This window comes from Protomyctophum bolini (assembly GCF_963924005.1).
Source record: "Protomyctophum bolini genome assembly, chromosome: 10".
Lineage (NCBI taxonomy): Eukaryota > Metazoa > Chordata > Actinopteri > Myctophiformes > Myctophidae > Protomyctophum > Protomyctophum bolini.
The window spans coordinates 5,580,868-5,601,903 of NC_137871.1; the positions used below are offsets into that span (position 1 = coordinate 5,580,868).

The window sequence follows — 21,036 nt, forward strand, 5'->3', positions numbered from 1 at the left end:
TACACACAAAGACCCCCAGGAAAGTGATATAAAGCTTCTAAACGTCATTAACATATATTCTTTTGCAAAAAGGGTGAAGTGTCCCTTTAACACAAAGCCTGTCCCCCAGATGTATTGTCTGGCACCGGCGAGACTCATTTGGGTCCGTCTGTATTTCCTGTGGTTGTCAAGCCAAACGTTGATCCTCACATCCCAAATATCTCATCCAACTTTTCATCGATATTATTTTATGTTCATGTTATCCGTGGAGTTTTACGTGTCGGTATTTGAAAGCATGTGTAGAGAGACGTGAGAGTTGTGGCTCTCGAGTGACTATGTGGTGTGTGTGTGTGTGTGTGTGTTTATTTATTTATAAACGGTATCGCTGCAGAGGAACTTTACTGTGTGAGTGATATGCAACTTTTAAATAACTTGTTGAAATGAACTGAATTTATAAAATATGTGGACATTTATTTAACATGAAGGGACAAGTCACACCTGTTCCATATACAGTTCTGTACAGGAGGATGTTGCTGCATTACATAGGAGCCCTTTCTAACATTCATTGATGTACAGTAAGTACAGTACTTAATGGTGGTTGGTGGCCACTCTTTTGAATACACTGTTAAAAAAAAAAAATACTGCTAACCGCTTCTCTTGCTGTTCTGTCTGTCGACAAAATATATCAATATTTTATTTGATCCATCAGTGGATGTAACATGCAAAATAAAATCAACCAGCTTGAATTCTACAACGTTTAGTATCGAGTCGTTCCTAGCAGGAAAAAAAACCCCCAATACAGTTAAATTAATCACTTCCCGTCAGTTTAGGGACCATTTTGCTAGAGTTAAGATGGCAATGAAATGTTGCTCGAATGGCTTCCTTCTTTTCAAAGTGTTCTTCAAAGGTGGTCCGTGTGGGTTCAGTCTGTGCCAAAGTATCTCTGTCCAAAATGTGTCGGAGCTACGGGATGCACCTCTGTGGTCAAGATGGTTATGTCTGGGAACTCCTGGATTATGGACTTGGCTCCTAGGACACGGCATAATGATAATCAGGCCATGAGTTTATGGTCGCTCACAGCGTGTCGCATCATGTGTGGTGAGCTTTGCCTTGTGAGATAGGCTATTTTCACAAATTATCAAATATTAAAACTGACAATACAGTACCATGTGGAGTGGAGAAGAGACTAAGAAGAATGATGTGTTTGGGTTGAAGTCCATGTTCTATCAGAACTCTGACGGCCTCGATCACAGTGTTCCCTGTACCTACACACATGCGCACACACACACACATAAAAGAAATGTCTGTTTTAATATATTTCATTTACTGAAGTCCCCCAGGAGTTTATACAAGGCTCTCCTCCCTCTACCAAAGCTCCACCGACTAAAGCAATATCAATGTTGTTGCTTCAAATTGCTTGTAGATTGTAGCTTTTGAGCTTGCAGATCGGAAAAGAAAACATCAATATATTTAGTCAAAATTTGATCTGGTCCACAAGGCCCAGCCCTACTACCACGACGCTCAACTCGTCGTGTTCTTGTAGATCTACCATTTCTTGCCTTAATGTTCTCTCCAGAATCAGAATAGGGGCTCTAGGGATCTTTGAACCTTGATGTGGTTACCGGTAAGGTAACGTATTATCCCTTGGTATTTTAGCTTGTTTAATGATGTGGTTAACTTGTATTATCCCGTCATATTTTAGCATTTGTTTGTTTAATGTTATACAACTAAGGGATAAAGCTCACGTGAGGTGGGCATTTCACATCAGCGTAATCATTTCAGTCCACATAGATGTATGAGTGAGTGACAAATGCAACCTTTGGAATCTATTTGAATACCATTTCTGGAGGCTTTCATTACGGTATTGCGCTGCTATCCGGCCATCACGCAGGCAGGCAGTGTGTAATTTGCCCCGAACGGCTACTGTATGATTATCAAGGGGGGCTATTTGGCCTGGAAATCAGTAGAGCTGGCTGAAAGGGTCAACGGAAAGGTAATTTATAAACCAACTGATCTTCACATTGTCAGATGCCGTGAATTAATATGTGGTGCTGCAACAGTTCCCTGTTTTTCAAACTAATCAAATAGATCTACAAGCTCACAGCACTTGGTAAAACATTTCAGTAATCAAATAATCAGCCAAATTATGTTTGTGACTGGGTGAAGAGAAGCAACTTCGAGATGTCTTCTTGGGTTCAAATGACGTGATGAGAAAAATAACCAGAAGATTGATATTTTCTAGGGATGCACCGAAAGGGAAATTCTTAGCCGAAAACTAATACCGAATATAGGAAACAGTTGGCCTAAAACCGAATACCGAATATCCGAATATGATTAATATTATACATCTTTTTTCCTACCATTGCTGTCATGGCCGTACCTTAAAGCTACCTGATTTATGGCAAAATAAATGGTTATGGAAAATAATCACTATTATGGGTCCATAAAACATTTATTCAGCCCTTTTGAATGCATTAATTGCATACACTATTCGGTGATATATTTTCTGCCTGTTAAACCGAATAGGCCAAAAATTCATTTTTTGTCATTTTCTGCGGCCGAATATTCGGTGAATCACTAGTTAAAATAGTTTATACAGAGTAAGTAAAGAATAAATAATCTCTCAATCACCTGGTAATGACTGTGACACAGTCCTGTAGCTGAAAGGTCAGAAGATCAGTCCTTGCAACCACAATGTTTCCAGCCAGACAGGTCTAGTCCAGAATGCCACTTAAGCACTATATACTTTGTTGTACAACAAATAGCGAACATAGTTGACCTACAAGCTTGTAGATGTTTGGAAAATTTGAAAGATTTAGAAAGCTTTTGCCTATAATGCCATGTTGAAAGTGGTTATCACTTAACATACATGCACCCGCACAGTATAATTGGTAAGAAGTGTAACTGAATATCGCTGTTTTAGTATCCCCACTTAACCCATTAAGACCTGAGTTTGATTCTACAAATGTTATGTTATGGTTATGGCTAAACTTAACTTAAATAATAATCACTATTATGGATCCATAAAACATTTATTCAGCTTTTTTGAATGCATTAATTGCATACACTATTCGGTGATATATTTTCTCCCTATTTGGGCCGAAACTGAATTGGCCGAAAATGCATTTTTAGCCATTTTCTGAGGCCGAATATTTTCAGAGGCCGAATATTCGGTGCATCACTAATAATTTCCTAGTGATTATTCTATCGTTTACTTTTTCAATTAATCACATAATTGACAAAGACTTAACCCATTCTCGGGGCGGGAACCCCTTTTGGTGTTTTAACTAAGCATTATGTTATACTTCAGCTATTGAAAAATAGCAGATCTACAAGCTCATACGAGCTTGTAGGTCTGCACATTTTTGAAAAATCATGAAAATGCGGCACGAATCTTTGAATATATATTCTTTCAGAATACTTTTTTTTTTAGTTCGACGTCAGGTCTAAATGGTAAACTAAAAGTAAACTGTTGGTCCGTGCTGCCGGCGGGGTGCTCCGGGGCACCCTAGGCTGTAGTGTAGAGGCTCCAATATACAGTACAGTGTACTGTATATAAACAATGGGGGGAAAATCTAATGGACGACAAACGGATCTCAAGATGTTTAATGATGAAGTCAAACTCTGGTTGAAATCGGGTGCGAACACTAATTTAAACATTTTAAAACTGTTATTTTACTTGGATTATGTATTGGATGTATTAGTATTTTTTCTATGTAAAAAGGATTGTTTTAGTATAGGTAGATGTTGTAAAAGATTGTTTTAGGTGGAGGTATAGAACTATAGAAAGGCCTATAACCAGGGACTGGGGGTGGTTGCAAATTAGCCTTGGCTACACAAACCCATATACATTGTGCAACGGTTTCATGTTTTTACAACTTGATACATTGGTTTTTTTTGTATTATCCCTTGTTAAATAAACGTATAAATAAAATAAAACCTTACTGAGGATGGGATACATGAGCAGCACTTTCCTCCTGTACACGTCGGGGGGGAACTTTGCGTAGTAGACCTTTGCTTTCTGGGTCTCCTCGTCGCTCTGGATGAGGATCTTGCCGATGCGGATGGAGCGGCAGCAGTCTCTGAGGCCTTGCTCCATGGCCTCACCTGTCGGCACAGTGACACGGCAGGCTGGGGCTTAAAGCCATTCTGACCTGGGAAACCATTCTATAAATGTCTTCTACACATCCTGACAGTTTTCTGAAAAAGCTATGTTTCCATGTCGGTCGTTCTTCGATTTTTCAAAAAATAGCAGACCTACAAGCTCGTAGCGCGCCACTCGGTGGCGCGCTACGAGCTTGTAGATCTGCTATTTTTCAATAGCTAAAGCGTGACATAATGCTGACACCAAAGCTGCTATAAGCAATAATGTCAACATTTTAACGACCTTTTTATTTATTTTTGTTATTCAGACAGCCAGCAATGGGTAGAACGCTCCGACATTTTATTTTGTCTCCGACACATCTAGGGGGCCGCAATCCGCATTCAAAGATTTTCCTAGAAGCTTTTTTCATTGGTCTATTTGCCTGTCTGCTTCCTGATTTGTTAGTCACTGCGAACGGGTGTTTTTTCGACCAATGACAAAGCTTCTAGGAACATCTTTGATTGCAGATTGCGGCCCCTAGATGCGTCACAGAGACTACATTCTTTTTGGGAGCGTTCTACCCATTGCTGGCGGTCTGAATACCAAAAAATAAAAAGGTCATTCATATTTTGACATATTATTGCTTACAGCAGCTTTAAAGACGAATTCTACTGGAAAGCAAGTACTCCATTTTATTTACTAAAAGTAAAAACGTAAAGACGTATGGAAGCCGAGCATTTGCGGGAGGTTATAGGGCTTTGTGTCGAACGTCTAAAGTCAGGACTTTTTTTTTTTTTTTTAAGGGACAGATGACAGGGGGGATGACATGCAGTAAAGGCCGTGTCGGGCTCGGGAGTCGAACCCGCGGCACACTGCGACTGGATTACCAGTCGGGTGCCCAGACGGTTACGCCACCGCCTGGGCCAGGAGTCAGGACTTTTATGCAATTTGGAAAGTAAATTTTATTCACCTCAGAGTGCCATTTTTCCCTTTAATGGAAGAACAAATACACGTTTCCTCACAGCAATTACACAATAATCACTGCCCAGATATAAAACGATAACGTTTAGCTTAAGTGCCTTTCAATTGCCATTATGATGCTCATTTCCCGGGATGCAATAACAAAAAAACACATCTATACTTTATCTTTTATTACGTTTGACTTACCACTCCTCATAATGCTGACTCCACAGTTGCCTCTCTCAAACTTGACTCCTTCATACTTGTACCCTGCAGGGAAACAGGAGGAATCAAAGTGTCAACCCCCGTCAGTCCGGATCAGTCTGCTGGGTCTAGCTGGTTAACTGACACTTGTCCTTAAAGTGCCTGGTTAGTGCTGCTTTTCAAGTGTGGCACAGTAGCGACCCCTGCTGGCTGCCACCGGTACTACCTCTGTGCTTTCAATTAGTTCTAAAGATGGAGTGCTGTGGTTTTTGTATTTACTTTTTCTTCCCCCCCGTTTTTCATGCGTCTATGAGGCGACAGTACTTCATTAGACCCCTTGGTGTGGTTATGTGCAATGATGTCTTCCGTTAGTGTTTAAGGGTTTCTTCCTGGGGTCTGAAACCTCGACAGTCAAACGTGCCAATGAAAAACAAAACGGTGATATCGTGTCATCACACTATAATTTCCTCCCCTAACCCCTTCTCCCTTTTATCATACGACAACAGCTGTGGGTGGCGGCTTCAGTTCTTGTGGATCACCATTCACCGCCCATCAGGCACACCAGGCATACTTAATGAACTGGTGGGCGTGTCCCTTTAAAACATTAACAAAATACTGTACACCTTATATAATAATACCCGATGATCATGATTTAGGGTGGCAAAACAATCACAGCACTCCCATCTTTAAATACATTTCCCCAACAATATCCTTCATGTGTTGTGTACGTTAGGCAAAACGAAATACAGCCTGCCAGACCGTAACATAAACCAAACCCAAATATACCCATTTGATTGGTGGGTTGTTGTCACGCAGTCTGTCTGTAAACACTAATGTAAGAGCAGGAAAGCCTCTTAAACGAGAAGGTTGTTCACACGGGCCATTTTGTGCATGTCAATCCGCCAGTAATTAGTTACGTATAATGGGGACGTATGACAATTCGTTCCATCATGTCAGTATCAGACGATATTTATTTTAACCCATTTTGGGGCGGGAGCCGCTGTTGGTGTTTTAAGCATTATGTTCTACTTTAGCTTTAGCTGCATATTTTCAGATGGGGGTCTGCAGATAATTCTGGGGTCCTTGACATGAAAAAGGTTGAGCACCACTGACACGGGTTTTTCAGAAATGTTTTAGGATTTAGAAGCCTGTTTTTCTTTTTAATCGTCTTGTAATTTTAGCCAATGATTTATAATTTGAATGTGAAGCTGAAAATGTCGTTGGTGATGGTTCATAGCTTCAGGCCCCAGTGAGAGGCACTCACCTGTAGGCGTGGTGACAGTGCACTCTGAATAGGGGAGCTGATTCAGACCCTCTTCGACCACAAGTCTGATCTGTAGAAGACGGAGGGGAAAACACAGCATTAACCCTAGCTTACCTATTCAGCATTACAGTCAACGTACACATTCTGGTGCATGTCATTAAATAGGGGGTATGTGTGGGACATCATCATGATACCCAGAAGTTATGCGGGAACGCCTGAGTGGCAAAGAAAAAAAACTACTTTCTGGCCTTGACAGCCCATACTGTACATCAGGGGTGGGCAACTTTGACGATGGCGAGGGCCACTATATTTCCACACTTACTCCAGAGGGGCCACAGTAGCAAAAATAGCCGATCTACAAGCTCAAAACGTGTCGTAACGCGACGAGCTTGTACATCAGCTATTTTTGCTGTATTTGAATTGAAAACCTGAATAATTTTTTGCTATTTTTTTTAATTGGAATCCTGACAAGCAACCTTTTTTATTGAATTTCAAATGCATTTAGTTATAGTTATGTTAACTTTATATGAACTGTTAACATAACTACATAGGACACAAAAAGACAATACCATTTCAATAGTAGTCATTAAGTAATTAAAGCGGGTTTGGAATCGCAACAGCTGAACTCAATACTATATCAGTATTCATGCGGGCCGCATTAAGTGAAGGCGGGGGCCGCATGTGGCCCCCCGGGCCGTCAGTTGCCCACCCCTGCTGTACATCCAAACAGAATCTGATTGCATTAAACAACGTTAACTCACTTTAATGCATGCGCATACCCTCTATTAGACAAACATCCAGAAATATACTAAGGTTGAAAATGGCAGATGGGAGAATTTTATAGTGATTACTTCTCTGGATTGAGCCAGCAGTGGTTTTTCTCAGAGTGAGCGAACAGCAAACTATAGGGAGCAGTTTAGTAGGTAGTAGTAGGCTTAAAGTGTCATGCTCAGAGACAATCAAAGGAGAACTTCACCCATTTCCAATAGCATTAACAATTATATGATGATGATGAGATTGAAAATCAGTGTTTTAATGGTGTTTTTTTTTTCTTCCATGATGTCACGAGCAAGAACGTGCGCATGCGCCTACAGTACATGTGTGCATGGCATGCAGCTGATAGCCTAAGCCTAGTGTATTATTTATAGTGTAAAATAGTTAAAATAGTCAGACAAACTTCTTCACTGTGCTGCAGTATATAGCGAAACTAAAACGTTTGCTTTGGAATCGGACAAATCTCTGCTTCGACGGTGGAGGAGGCATTATCGTTGCGTGCAGAACACCACAGAAGCTGTAGCCTACTGGAGCCATACTGCTGCGCTGTGTTGCTTTTACCGTGTGTGAGAACGTGCGTTCAGGTAAACAGTTTTAACCTGTTGTTATACGTATACACGACGTGTGAAAATAGGGGGCCGCGCCCACCGCCAGTAAACCTAGACCACTGCAGGGCACGTGGTGCGTTTTGGAAAGTCTGGTGACCCGAGGTGGATGATCTTCTCTTGAATCTAGGGGGGGGGGGGGGGGGGGGGGGAGACGTTCTAGCGTGGTCGCCACGGCATGGTACTGCGTTCTACGAGCAAGACACCACTGTTGAAAATGGATGAAGTGCTCCTTTGACCAAGCAAAACACAACGCCTAGAGATTAAGCAGAGGAAACCAGGGAACTTTTCCCATTCCCAGAAACCTCTCCCTCCTCAGCCACAGAGGTTTGTGCGCCCCTGCTAGATCAGTCACAAACAAAGAATGTTAGTGGTGCTGAGTGGGTGATCTTACCAGTCGATCGGCACAAAACACAAAATCTCCTCTGCTGGTTGTCCTGTGAACATGGAACAATTGAGAAGAACAAATGCCAGTGTTTATAGCCTCGCTATAAACGCAATTAAAAACCAGTCCAAGTAACGTAAACTTGCACAGTCACAATTCTCCATGTTCATTTACTCTGAGAGCATACAAATGGAACCAAATGGACACAAGGCCGGATTTACCACTGGCCAAATTTTGTTTCGGTTATTGTAAAGTAATCCAATTCAAGTGAGATTTGTGTTTAGCTATTGTACATTTAGTTTCATTAGGCCAAAACAAACTTGCTGCATGGCCGTAAGGGCCCAGGCCGGGGGCCTCACATTACTCTAGCCCAGGGGCCCTCAGCCAGCGGCCCTGCTTTATACACATCTGTACTCTGAAGAGTGTATACAATCTAACCACATGGACCCATTCAACACTCGAGATTCCACATGATACGACAGATGGGTCAGACAAGGTCACTCACTTGTCTCGGATTATAGTCTGTAGTTCTCGTATCTGGTCGTTTAAGGGGAGCAGTTTCAGCTGAGGTCCCAGAGCCTCTTGGATCATCTCCGGCTGTATGCTGACGACAACGACCGCTTCCTGTTCCTCATTGGACGCCACCGTAGCAGCAGCAGCAACAGCATCGGCAGCAGCAGGTGAATTGTTACTGTTGGCGAATCGAACCTGCTTCATGGTTGGGTGTTGTTGTTGATCCTGGCAGCTGTTGTTGACATTGTTCAGTTGTTGACTGGGACAAGGCATCCTGAGGTCCTAGAGAGTCCTTCATTTGATCCAAGGTGGTGTCATTGCAAAAATAAATCACAAGGTATACAGGTAAGAGTAGAGTACAACTTGAAGACATGATATATAATTAGAGATCTAATAATGATGATAAGAACAAGAGTAAAATATAGCTGCGAGCAGCGATAAGGCGGGACACAACACAGCACGAGTTGTGACTGTTCAAAGGGTTCATTTTCAAAAGATTGCTATAGCGCCCCCCTTTGGCCAATTGGAGTAAGACTGCTTCCAGTGCCATTTGGCATGACCCTCTACTATACTGTAAAGTGACATAAGCATATGACGCTGCATGTATGTATTAGAGGCAGAAAAATATTTTTCACAAACCAGCAATTGGCTCATTGGCTCATAAAAACTTCATTTTGTCACTTAAAAAGAAATTACTAAAATGTATTGTCCGTATAGGTCTACTCTAAAGTATAGTGTAGACGTTTTTGTGCATTTTGATCAAAGATCCTGGGAGGAGATACAGTTGAACTGTTTTTCATATAATTCAAAATGGCGGGTGATCTAAAGGTCAGAGGTCAAAAGTCAGAACACGGAGGTTGTTCGGCATGAGGAGACACACATGGGTATCAAAGTGTCATTGCCGACGGTCAAATGGTTCATGAGATATGCACGTTCAAAGTTAGCATTTTCAATTGAGTGCTATAGCGCCACCCTTTGACCAATGGTCATGGGCTTCGCATAGTCACCGTTTGGCATGGACCTCAACCAGATTCCCGCGTTTCACGAAAACTGACTGCACGGTTCGGTCAGAACTGCTATATTTGGCGGAAGGAGAAGAAGAAGAAAAAAATAAACCACAAAAACAATAAGTGACCAAAGTCACTTTGTGACTTCTTAGTCCCTTAAAAATGTTAAGTCTACCAGATTTGAACCTGGGTCTCCTGGGCAAGTTTTGAAACATTTTACCACTGAGATAATAGAGCCTGCCTGCTTGCTCAGCAGAGATGTTCATGTCAAACCAGAAACAGGACTGTGTCAAAGGTCGTGATAGCCCCTTTCGGCCGCCGCCGTTACCTTTTCTGATTTTTGTACGCCGGTACCCTATAGGGTCCCTGATCGGTTATTCCACTCTCCATAGGACGCGGATTTACATACATTTCATAGATGCATAACACAGCTATAGGAGACAACGGAAACGTGTCGAAAGAGCGGTAATCGGAGTTGCAGTTAAGTATATTTTTTAATGTTGCTTCGCTCTCTCTCTCTCTTCTCTCTTCCTTGACTTCCTTATTGATTTCCCATTGTACCGCCTCCCGCACCGACACTGGCTAGCTGCACGTCCTAGTTACTGCCTCTGATTGGCCGGCCGCGTGCATGCAGGATGTTTATAATGCTGTCGTGTCGTGGGAGGCGGGACAAAACTTAAAAAAAAAGAAGAAAAGGATTAAAAATACTCTGATTCTCTTTCGCACACGTCGTGATAAACCACAATAGAAGAGCAGGGAGACCAAATACCATCCCAATTGTACAAGTTATATTGTCCACACACTCCATATACCATATTGGACAAAATAACATTTTTTTCACTAAAAACGTCACATAATAATACAGCTTTAAGCCAGGTCTGATCTGCACTTGGGCACAATTGGCAGTTAGTGTAAAGATAAGCTATTAGTACAATATAATAGTGCGAGTAGAATTTAAAAACTACCACCAGTAATATGAACATACATCTTTTGTCAATTAATAGATATATGTCCCAATTAACATCTATGAAAAAACATATTTGTCAATAAACAGATGTGTAGACTATTGATACTTGAGTGGATATGATCCTACAGTATATTATGCAACTTATATCCATAAACTCCATGAAGCCAGGACATGTTGTGATGCAAATGCGCTCCTTATTATACAACAGCTTTCTTTGGAATAAAAGACAAATATTAAGAATTCATGGCTTTAGGGAATTTATTTCAAAGTTGCTCTTAATATAACAGTGGATTGTCTTTTGTGGATATCAAAGCTTGCAGAGACAAAGAAGGTAACCCAAACTGTCCTTACTCTTAGTATGTGCTATACTGGTTTATATACCGGTAATCGTTAAATACAATAAGAAATGAGTCATGACTTTTCTCTCACTGGAAGGAATTGCGACAGAGGTTATGATACTGTCCGAGTCGCGGCCAGATGATGCATATTCAACCACATAGCAGTAAAACATAACAGGTGAAGTCAAATGTTAACCAAAGCTCTTGTGTTGTTCCACTGACCTGACGTCTGTGTGACAAAAGAGCAGCACAGCACAGACAACGTGTTCTTCTTTAGCTTGGCTTGTTCAACACGACTGCTGTGCTGTGTTGAAGATTAAAGGCCAATTTACAGTCATACAGTTACCTTATGATTGACACATTCATAAACTACTCAGAGGTCTATCTCGCCTTGTTGTTTAAAGTTCAGTGTGTATCAGAACGGTCCAATAAATGAAAGATCTGAAGCAGATCTTCACCTCCTGCTAGCTTAACTTGACAGTCACAAAAGTGACAGCTCTGTGTGGGATTCGGAAGTGACGCAACGGCCGGTTTGTCTTGTTGACGGCGATAAAGTTTGGAAGCCATAGCCCACAAGGTCGCCGGGTTGTCATTGGCTATAGTTGGTTTCAACGGCAACCAAGTAACACGTGTTTGTGTGTGTGTGTGCGTGTGTGCGTGCGTGCGTGCGTGCGTGTGTGTGTGTGTGTGTGTGTGTGTGCGTGTTAGTGTGTGTGTGTGTATAATCTCACTGCAGATAATGGGCTACTGTATAGTTAACATTGCAAGCTATGATTAAATGCCCTTTTTATCTTAATTCCTTTGCATCTTTATTGACATCCATCAACCCGTCAATCAATCAGTGGTCTGGTCGCGGAGGCAACAGCTCCACCAGAGAGCTCCAGATTTCACTCTGCAGAGCAACAATATAGTAACTTCCTCCTGGGGGATCCCAACTGGTCACGGTGTTCCAAGGCAAGTCTGTCAGTCACACCATAGCCTAAAGAAATGAATGAATGAACCATTGTAAAGCGCTTTGAGCACTTGGAAAAGCGCTATAAAAATGCAATTCATTATTATTATTATTATGTCGGTTTCCTGCTGAGAACCATATGGACTCAGATTTGGCATTTGGAGATGCTGATTCCTCATCCCTCATCTCACCTCATCTTTATTTATTTATTGACAATATAATAGGCTATACACCAGTGGTTCCCAAACCTTTTCATTTCAAGGACCCCCGGCCAGTTTGACCTGAACTAGGCTATGGTCCCCCATTTCTATATCTGGAGACTGGGACCCCAATGTATATTGTAAAATCCAAGTTAATTTAACTCTGAGAGTGTATGGGACGGGTCCATTTGGTTCCATTTGTACACTCTCTGATTTGCAGACCCATAAGGGTCAATTTGGTTACTATTAACTATCATTTAGCTGGGGACCCCCTGGAACTCCCTCAAGGACCCCTAGGGGTCCCCGGACCCCACTTTGGGAACCACTGATATACACAATACCAGCTTTAATTGTAACACGCACAAAAACACACTTTTGGATTTATCTATGTTAAATGTGGCTAAAATAATTGACTATAACTCTTTACGTTTGTTATTATTGTTATTATTTTATCAGTGCACGGTCTGCACTGACAATCAACCAGCCAATCACAGCGCAGCAGTGTCCCTCTGGGCTATGGGAACGTTGGACTGTGACTTCCTTGCATCGGGTTGTGAGAAGGACACGCCTCCTCTCATCAACAACATGGCGCCGCTCTTGGTCCCGCTGAAATGTGGATTTCACGTCCAAAGGCGAAAATTAGCCTTTATTCTCCGACACACGAGTTCGTTTCACGCGTGGAACCACAAAGATGAACACCGCCACAAACCTCAACATAATAAAACATATCATGTGGTAAGGTTTTTAAACAGCCACCGGTGGGATAGTTTGAAAGGACACGGCTTTTCATTTTTTGTTGGCGTCGTGCGTCACTGTGTCACAAGGACAGGGACTGGTGTAATGCATTTAATTAATAACTTCATGTTGCATGAGAAACATTAACATAGAAGTTACGTTCGAGCTGTTATATGGCCTGTATTTTGAGTTTCAGTCGCGGTCATGTACGTACAGTACGTTACTGTATGGTTTACGGTACCCTTTGGTTTATGATGAAACATGTCATGCACGCTTATTATGACATGATGAGTTATAACATTAAGTCCACAACGCGTTGCTAAGTGACGCATTGTGATCAGTTGTAGTCTTGCTATTTTCGGACACCGTTGACAATTCAATGACTATACAGGTTGATGTGTAAACTTTGTTAGTGACACTTCCTTGAGTTCCTTCGGCTAGTGGAAACCTTTTATCTTACTATATTTAATTTGTTATGGGAATGAAGTGATCTTTGCTAGAGTTTTTGATAATTTACAGGGGTCTCTCTGGCTCTTAATTAATCACAAAATATGTTTTCAGTTGGGTGACCAATTTCATCCAATCAGGAGAGAGAGAGAGAGAGAGAGAAGATTTTTATTTATCCGTTTCAGTTTCAGAATGAGTTCTGCTCATTCTATTGTTTCATCACTTATATAGCCTACTATCACTATCTCCTGTAGACGTTCTCTCCTGATTGGATGAAATTGGTATCCTGACCTGAACATGTATTTTCTGTTTACTAAAGAGCCGGGGAAACCTCTTGTTACTGAACACTTTTACACAAAAATAGCGAGATACTAGATCAGAGGTGGCCCATGTCTGTGGGTCACGTGTGGAAGTGGGGAGAGTAAATAGCATCATGTCCTGTGAGATAAGAGCTGTACTGTTAATGTCCCACCCCTGTGTGTGTGTGTGTGTGTGTGTGTGTACTGATGTCATTCTATGTCCGTAGCCTGCTTTTGATCTTTTAATCTCGCTGGGCAGCACTTTGGACTTCACTCTGTTATGACAACATGATGACAGCCTGTCAATATTTTCTGCTGACTGTATGTTGTCCTAATAATGTTCTCCAGACTCAGTACTAGGCCCATTTACTATTCGTCTTAGCCAGGAATATCACTGTGTCTATTGTTTCATTTTAACTTTAGGAAGAGAGACATTGGGGCACCGGGGCAAGGCTGTGAGAATCTTATCAGTTTATCACAATATATTTTTCACACGGTTTTTAGGGTTATTGTTCAAAACTAAAAGAAAAAGTAGTAACGGAACATAAATACAGTGTGGGGAGGACCAGTGATGTAAATAGGTTTTCAATGTAAGCAAAGCAAAGCAAAGTTACTATGTTTACCCAGGGTAACTGGACTAAGCTCAAGAACTTGTTTACAGCCAGGCCCTGCTCATAGAACATTTAACGTGCCGGTCCGGGGATACGAACTAGAGACCTTCCGCAAACGGTTCGGCCACCGCTGCCCAATGTAATGAGTTCCGGGGCCCAATGCTGCCCAATGTATTGAGTCCCGGGGCCCAGGAAATTATTCCCCATTAATTTTCGCTTCATTTTATATAAAGACGGTTACGCCGCAGACAAAGCCAACTCGGACCGTGACAAATCATGACGATAAACACAATGTTTTGGGCAGATCAAATAATTAACAGAAAATAAAGGCTATAAACACCTTTTCTGTTTAGTTTTTCTTCTTATAAATGATTTGATCGGCCCAAAACATTGTGTTTATTGTCATGATTTGTCACGATCTGAGTTGACTTTGTCCGCGGCGTAACCGTCTTTATATAAATACTTTTGAAAAGCCTATGGAGAAAATGAATGGGGAGTCAATTCCTGGGCCACTCGTCGTTCTGAAAGGGGCGGGACTGTCCTACTACACTCACTGTAGTATTACAGTACATACTACAGTAGAAAAGATAGCTGACTACAACCAACTTGTCCTCTTACTGAATACTTTTAAATTAAACATAGAAGGTTTCCATCCAACACAATCTTATTAAACAATGCTTGTTTTCACAATTTAATGAATTTGGCAGTAGTTGAGAATTTTATTTCACTTTAGATTTAGATTAAACAAATCATGTTGCTTAGTAACAGTTTAAGAAGTAATTTGTTAACAGCAGCTCTGCTGCATGCAGTTCATGATGAGCATCCATCTATCTTCAACCGCTTATCCGCAGTCGGGTCGCAGGGTAGCGACAGGTCCATCAGAGGTCTCAGGGCTCCAGACTTCCCTCTCCAGAGCAACATTAGTAACTTCCTCCTGGGAGAATCCCGAGGCGTTCCAAAGGCCAGTGAGTCGATGTGATCCCTCCATCTGCGCCTTGGTCTGCCCCCGGGTTCTCCTCCCATGTGGGACGTGCCTCAGTCACACGAGTCTCTCTCACGTGACTGAACTTCTCACCCTATCTCTAAGGGAGATGCCAGCCGCCCGTCGAAGAAAAGTCATTTCAGCCGCTTGTATTCGCAACCTTATTCTTTCGGTCATAACCCATACTTCATGACCATAGGTGAAACTAGTAGGATAATATGCTCACCATCAATAATGAAAACAATTCCCAACGAAGGTTTTCAGTATTATTGTTTTTCCCCCCCATTAGTTGAGGTCCACAGCCAACCTGAGAACGGCACCATGGAGTATCAACAACGCTGGAAACTGTCGTCGGATCTTGGAAGCGGCGAATGTAAGTTGAGTAGAAAAGCATTTTCAAAAAAGTACAAAAATACAGTATTGCATGCCATGGTTGACTCAGAAACGGATCGAAAAACCAATAGCTTTACCCTCATATAGACCCCTGGGGGACTCTGGTCAATGTAGGGCCTAAGTAGCTTAATAACAATGTGCTGCCTGAATGTAAATGCATCTTGTCATCTTTGTCAGTCATCATTGTGTTTGTTTTCACAGTATTTGCAGGTGACGGACAGACGGACATGTTGGCATGGAAACGCAGGTGGAGGACTGAATGCCGACCCCAAAAATGTGGTGGGTACCGGCATTTAACTCTTCAATGTTTTCTAACTTTGTTCAACCCCTTTCCAAGCTATGCCATGGGCTGGACCTGCAGTTTGTTAAATTAAACCCATTTAGTTATTATCGTTGTATCACAGGGGTTGACACTCGGGCAATTACAGGGCATGTTCTGCTTGACCAAAGGGCATGCCCACTTAGTAAATAGTGATAACTGTTTTACAATTTTTTTAAATTTTTTACTTGCGAATTCTGGGGCTGTGAGATATGGACATATCTATATTTATGTCAACGTGTCTACCTAGTGTCTACCCCTTAACCCATTTTGACCTGAGATCAGATTTAAAAAATGTCTGTTTGAAAATGACAGTTTTATGTTTCTATGTCAGTCACTAACACCAAAAGGGCTTCCCGCCCAGAATTGGTTAATCGGATAAATGTTTTTTATACTAAATTTTGTAATCAATAACAATTCAACAACATAGATGAATGCAGTTTACAGAGAAAGGTTTACAGAAATGCTTATTGAGTTGATAGTAAATGTCACATTATCAAAACAATATATTGTAGTAGGGCTGGGCAATATATTGAAATCATACCTACGGTATATTGTATTGTTGTGCCCTGAGTCAATACTGTATATCATGGGATCTTGGATTTGGTAATCCAAAATATGATATGCTATCTTTTCCTGGTTTTAACCCATTCTGACCTGAGATCAGATTCATACGAGGTTTCCACGGGACACACACTGGTCTGATGAACCCATTCTGACCTGAGATCAGATTCTAAAAATGTCAGTCGTTCTTCAAATTTTTCAAAAAAAAACCTACAAGCTCGTATCGCGCCACTCGGTGGCGCGATACGAGCTTGTAGATCTGCTGTTTTTCAATAGCTAAAGCATAACATGATGCCAACACCAAAATGGGTGCCCGGTCAGAATGGGTTAAAGGCTACATTATAGAAAAGTGATGTAATTCTGAATGATTTGCCTTTACACAGTTATAGGCATTACTGATATCGATGTACTTTATAAAAAAATATATCTTTCACCAATCCCCACTATATTGCGTCAATATCGATATTCAGGTATTTGTTAAAACAAATATATTGTGAGATTTGGTTTAGTCCACATTTGGCCAGTCCAGCCATATTCTGAATGTGATCTCAAATTGTCATAAACTAGTGTTAATGGACTGGGTGTCTCCATATGGTCCACTAACCTTCACTAGCTCATCCAACTGTTAATGTTAATTCTAACGCGACTCGCTGGCATCAGTTATTGCCTGATTGCATTTGATGAAAAGCAGGTGTTGGGCACAATTTTCACTTTAAACCATTTTGGGCGGGAACCCCTTTTGGTGTTATTATGTTATGCTTTAGCTATTGAAAAATAGCAGATCTACAAAGCTCATAGCGCGCCACCGTGTGGCGCGCTACGAGCTTGTAGCTCTGCTATTTTAGAAAAATCGAAGAACGACTGACATAGAAACATGGCTTTTTCAGAAAACTGTCATTTTCAAACAGACATTTTTAGAATCTGATCTCGGGTCAGAATGGGTTAATTTGCCAGTGTGGCCACCAAGCAGCAGTACTGTAGCACGGCGCCACCATATTGAGTGGATTAACCCATCCTGGGCGGGAACCCCTTTTGGTGTAGCTATTGAACAATAGCAGATCTACAAGCTCATAGCGCGCTTGTAGGTCTGCTATTTTTTTTTTTATCGTGAAAATGTGGTTCAAATCTTTGAATATATATTCTTTCAGAGCGAACGTTTTTAACTCAAATCTTTGCTTCTTTGGGGGGGGGTCCCTTCAGATGGGGGGGGCGGTGGCCAAACACATATCATTCTAGCGGTCCGTGACATGAAAAAGGTTGGGAGCACCGACTGTCATTAGAAACACGAGTTCTTCAGAACACTGATTTCTAGAAGGCCTTTTGCAGAATCGTCCTCGGGGCCTAAACGGGTTAAAGGAATTACTGCGCATAGTGTTCTGCCCGCAGTGTGGAGAGACCCCGCGGCAGGTGTGTGCTGGAGCATGGGTAAACATCCATGTTGGCACCATGATGGCAGGCTGGGATGACGGGTGTGTCCTGGGACTCCCAAGTGTCAGCCAGGATGCTTTGGTCCACCTGGAGACTCTGCTGCTGTTGCTGCTGCTCCCAGACACCCTCTGGGACTCACTTTGACATTTGATGCTCCGTGTGTGTGTTGTGTGTGTGTGTGTGTGCGCGCGCGCGCGTGCCCACCAGGCACCATGCCCGGCCACGAGTCATATCTGCACATTCGGGGCAGTCTATAGCAAAGTTGCGAAGGTTATCTTTCAATATTAGTTACTGGTAACCACACAAACCCTAATAGCATCTGTATTCTGCGGCGAACATTCAAGCTTGTAGATATTTTTTGGTGAAGAGCCCTTGGGGGGGGGGGACCCCACTGTAAGTGGTTAAACTTGTATGATATAGAAACAGTAAATCGGATCAAAAATAGATATTCATGTGCATTATCTGGTTGTATTTATTCACTTGACGGTGAACGTCACAAATCGGTCATTTAATTATTTGATATAAACTGTATCAGAAGTTCAACCTTTGAACTCGCAGTCTGCGTTCTGGATAACAAATGGAAAAGTCTTATTGGGCAGCTTACTGTAGCTATAATAATGTCCGCTGTCCAGTATTTACTATAGTGAGGGTGAAAAACATACTGGGAGAAATGACCCTATCGGTCCCTCGACCCTAGCTGTCATTACATTAGCCAAACGGGTTTATGATAACTAAAGTAGTTAGCTTATGCCAGTAATTCTCAACCGTTGTAATTTCAAGGACCCCCCAGTTTAGCCTGTAATAAGCGTCCACTTAGTCATCAACCACCTCCCTGTCACCAACCGTGACATTGTTTAGTTGAAATAGTCTATACACACACACACAGATGACGTTATTATAGGTTTAGGATCTGTGGCATCTATTTGTGAATGGTGAAACACTGTTGGAGCAAAGCCTGTGTGCGGACCACTTCTTCACTCTATGTATAATATCTACCTTTTGTCCAGCACCAGCCAAGAACTGGATGTGCGCACGCCACCTGCTTTTTAATCTGTGTATGATGCACACGGTCTTTATTATTAATTCCAGCACCAGGCAACTCGGGGAATGTTGAAAGTGACGCTCGCCCAGTTATGCAATCCCTGTACCTCTATCGGAGTACCTGTCGGACCTGTCCCTTTTAACGCCCACGTATGGAGATGTCTTCATCGGACTCTCTGTGTATGCCCGACATTCTATAAATCCACCACAAGTCCCCAGATATCGGGGCTTATTCATGTCATCCATATACGATGGACGTCATAGATGGCCTCCAAGCACTAAGATAATGGGTACTGCATTATGTGCTCTTGACAATGGGTACAAGGGATATTACCTAACTGAAGGGGAATGTGTTCCGACAGGCATCCATCCATCCACACAGGATTCTTTAACTCGAGGAGATGGAAAATATATTTTTCTCATCATAACAGTTTAGTTTGTTGTATGCACCCAGAGGGAGTGGGTGGGTATATGGCCTTGTGGATGAAACAAGATTATCTAATGTTGTCTAAAAAAACCCTTTTGTCGTCTACTCCTTCTCTACCCAGCTGAAGGAGGTCAATTCTGCCCAGATTCTGTCTGCGATGCTGTCTTACGTGTGGCCCAAGGACAGGCCTGATCTGCGGGCGCGCGTGGCCGTCTCCCTGGGGCTGCTGGCTGCTGCTAAGGTATGATGATGGAGAGACTAAATGCACTTCATGTCACTTATTGGTGGTCGTTTCAGGAGGCTGAACAATTCTGTTATAAACCACCCATATGCTCCTTATATAACAAAAGATGGCGAGCATAACAGTTTCGAGAATTCAACTTTATGAACACTTTTTGCCTATGATGGCGTGCCCAAAATATGTGTGCCAGGTTGAAAGTGGTTAACCACTTAAGCCTTTTGGTGTTAGCATTATGTTATGCTTTAGCTATTGAGAAATGGCAGATCTACAAGCTTGTGGCGCGCCACAAGCTTGTAGGTCTGCTGTTTTTGAAAGATGAACATGGGTCCTGTACATAGAACAGGGGTTACTGATGTTTTCGGCGTTGGGTAATGTATCAAACGCAGTGGAGACCAAACCAGTTCCTAAACAAACAGCCGTTGGGAACCAGCAGAGAGAATTAGGCCTGACGTCGATTATTATCATTATTTCTAATGTATTTTTTTGTGAAAAACCATGTTTCTATATCAGTGGTTCTCAATATTTCATGTCAAGGACCCCAAGAATTATATGTAATATGCTGCCGACCCCCATCTGAAAATATGTTGTTCCAGGGACCCCCCCGGCCCCCCCCCAGAAGCAAAGATTTGAGTTAAAAACTGAAACTCTGAAAGAATATATATTCAAAGATTTGAGGGACATTTTTACGATTTTTCAAAAATAGCAGACTTACAAGTTGCTATGAGCTTGTAGAACTGCTATTTTTCCATAGCTAAAGTAGATAATCTTAGATAATCGTAATTATTTTGTCATAATCGTTGAAAGATGTTCATACATAAAAAAAGTAGTAATAATTAGATCTACAGATCTCCATGGCGTGTTGTAAGCTTGTAGAGCAGCTATTTCGGCATTTTTTTTTTAGCCAAAGTATAAAATGTATTAACATTTATATTTCAGTATATTTGTCATATCATGCCCTGTGCACTTTTTCATTACGAAGATGTTCTAATTCCCAATGCCAAAAACACAATTAATTAAATCGTTAATCACAATTATTTGTGTGACAATTACTCGTCAACTTAAGACATGCGAATCCCTTGACTCCTTCAAAACCGCTCTCAAAGGGCACCTACGGACGGCTGCAATTCGAACCTGGCCCTCGTAAAATCGGAATCCCCACCCCTTTTCCCCCCTCACTGTATATGTTTCTTTTCCCTTTCTACCTCCTTTATGATGAATTCCTGTTCTGTTCTTTGGCTATAGAGCGTCGCAGTCCCACCGCCTTTCATGACGACGCCAGGCCCAGGAAATGATTCCCAATGCATTTTTCCCATAGAC

At 41.9% G+C, this 21,036-nt stretch overlaps 2 protein-coding genes across 5 annotated transcripts in view; one reads left to right on the top strand and one right to left on the bottom strand.

Annotated features, from left to right (window-relative positions):
- Nucleotides 1-425: 425 nt before the first annotated feature.
- LOC308322378 (uracil phosphoribosyltransferase homolog) lies at nucleotides 426-11,580 on the bottom strand. Of its 3 annotated transcripts, none has more exons than XR_013964706.1 (8): nucleotides 11,303-11,580; nucleotides 8,761-9,060; nucleotides 8,265-8,307; nucleotides 6,492-6,561; nucleotides 5,231-5,293; nucleotides 3,925-4,133; nucleotides 1,146-1,244; nucleotides 426-1,008 (listed from the first exon to the last, which is right to left on the bottom strand). XR_013964706.1 is itself a non-coding variant. In XM_080773587.1 (8 exons), exons 2-8 carry the CDS (start codon nucleotides 9,039-9,041, stop codon nucleotides 902-904), a joined length of 825 nt encoding a protein of 274 aa, XP_080629713.1. In that variant the 5' UTR covers nucleotides 9,042-9,060; nucleotides 11,427-11,580; the 3' UTR covers nucleotides 426-901. The 3 variants fall into 3 exon arrangements, 2 of the variants coding, with proteins under 2 accessions (XP_080629713.1, XP_080629712.1); XM_080773587.1 differs by having other exon boundaries at nucleotides 3,925-4,086; nucleotides 11,427-11,580; XM_080773586.1 differs by having other exon boundaries at nucleotides 3,925-4,086.
- A 1,236-nt stretch (nucleotides 11,581-12,816) lies between these two features.
- The window catches only part of abcb7 (ATP-binding cassette, sub-family B (MDR/TAP), member 7), a 72,798-nt gene continuing 64,578 nt past the window's right edge, over nucleotides 12,817-21,036 (top strand). For both annotated transcript variants that reach the window (XM_080773579.1, XM_080773580.1), the window contains exons 1-4: nucleotides 12,817-12,967; nucleotides 15,596-15,679; nucleotides 15,901-15,978; nucleotides 19,600-19,719. In XM_080773579.1, coding sequence (XP_080629705.1) covers nucleotides 12,818-12,967; nucleotides 15,596-15,679; nucleotides 15,901-15,978; nucleotides 19,600-19,719 — 432 coding nt within the window. In that variant the 5' untranslated portion in view covers nucleotide 12,817. The remainder of the gene's footprint in view (nucleotides 12,968-15,595; nucleotides 15,680-15,900; nucleotides 15,979-19,599; nucleotides 19,720-21,036) is intronic.

Bases quoted from the DNA above. Each gene is read 5' to 3' on its own strand.
- LOC308322378 (XM_080773587.1), bottom strand. From the start codon at position 9,041: ATGCCTTGTCCCAGTCAACAACTGAACAATGTCAACAACAGCTGCCAG. The intron at 5,294-6,491 runs GTGAGTGCCTCT...GTTTCCCTGCAG, and splicing joins CACTGTCACCACGCCTACAG to GGTACAAGTATGAAGGAGTC. The intron at 1,009-1,145 runs GTACTGTATTGT...GCCGTGTCCTAG, and splicing joins TCTCTTCTCCACTCCACATG to GAGCCAAGTCCATAATCCAG.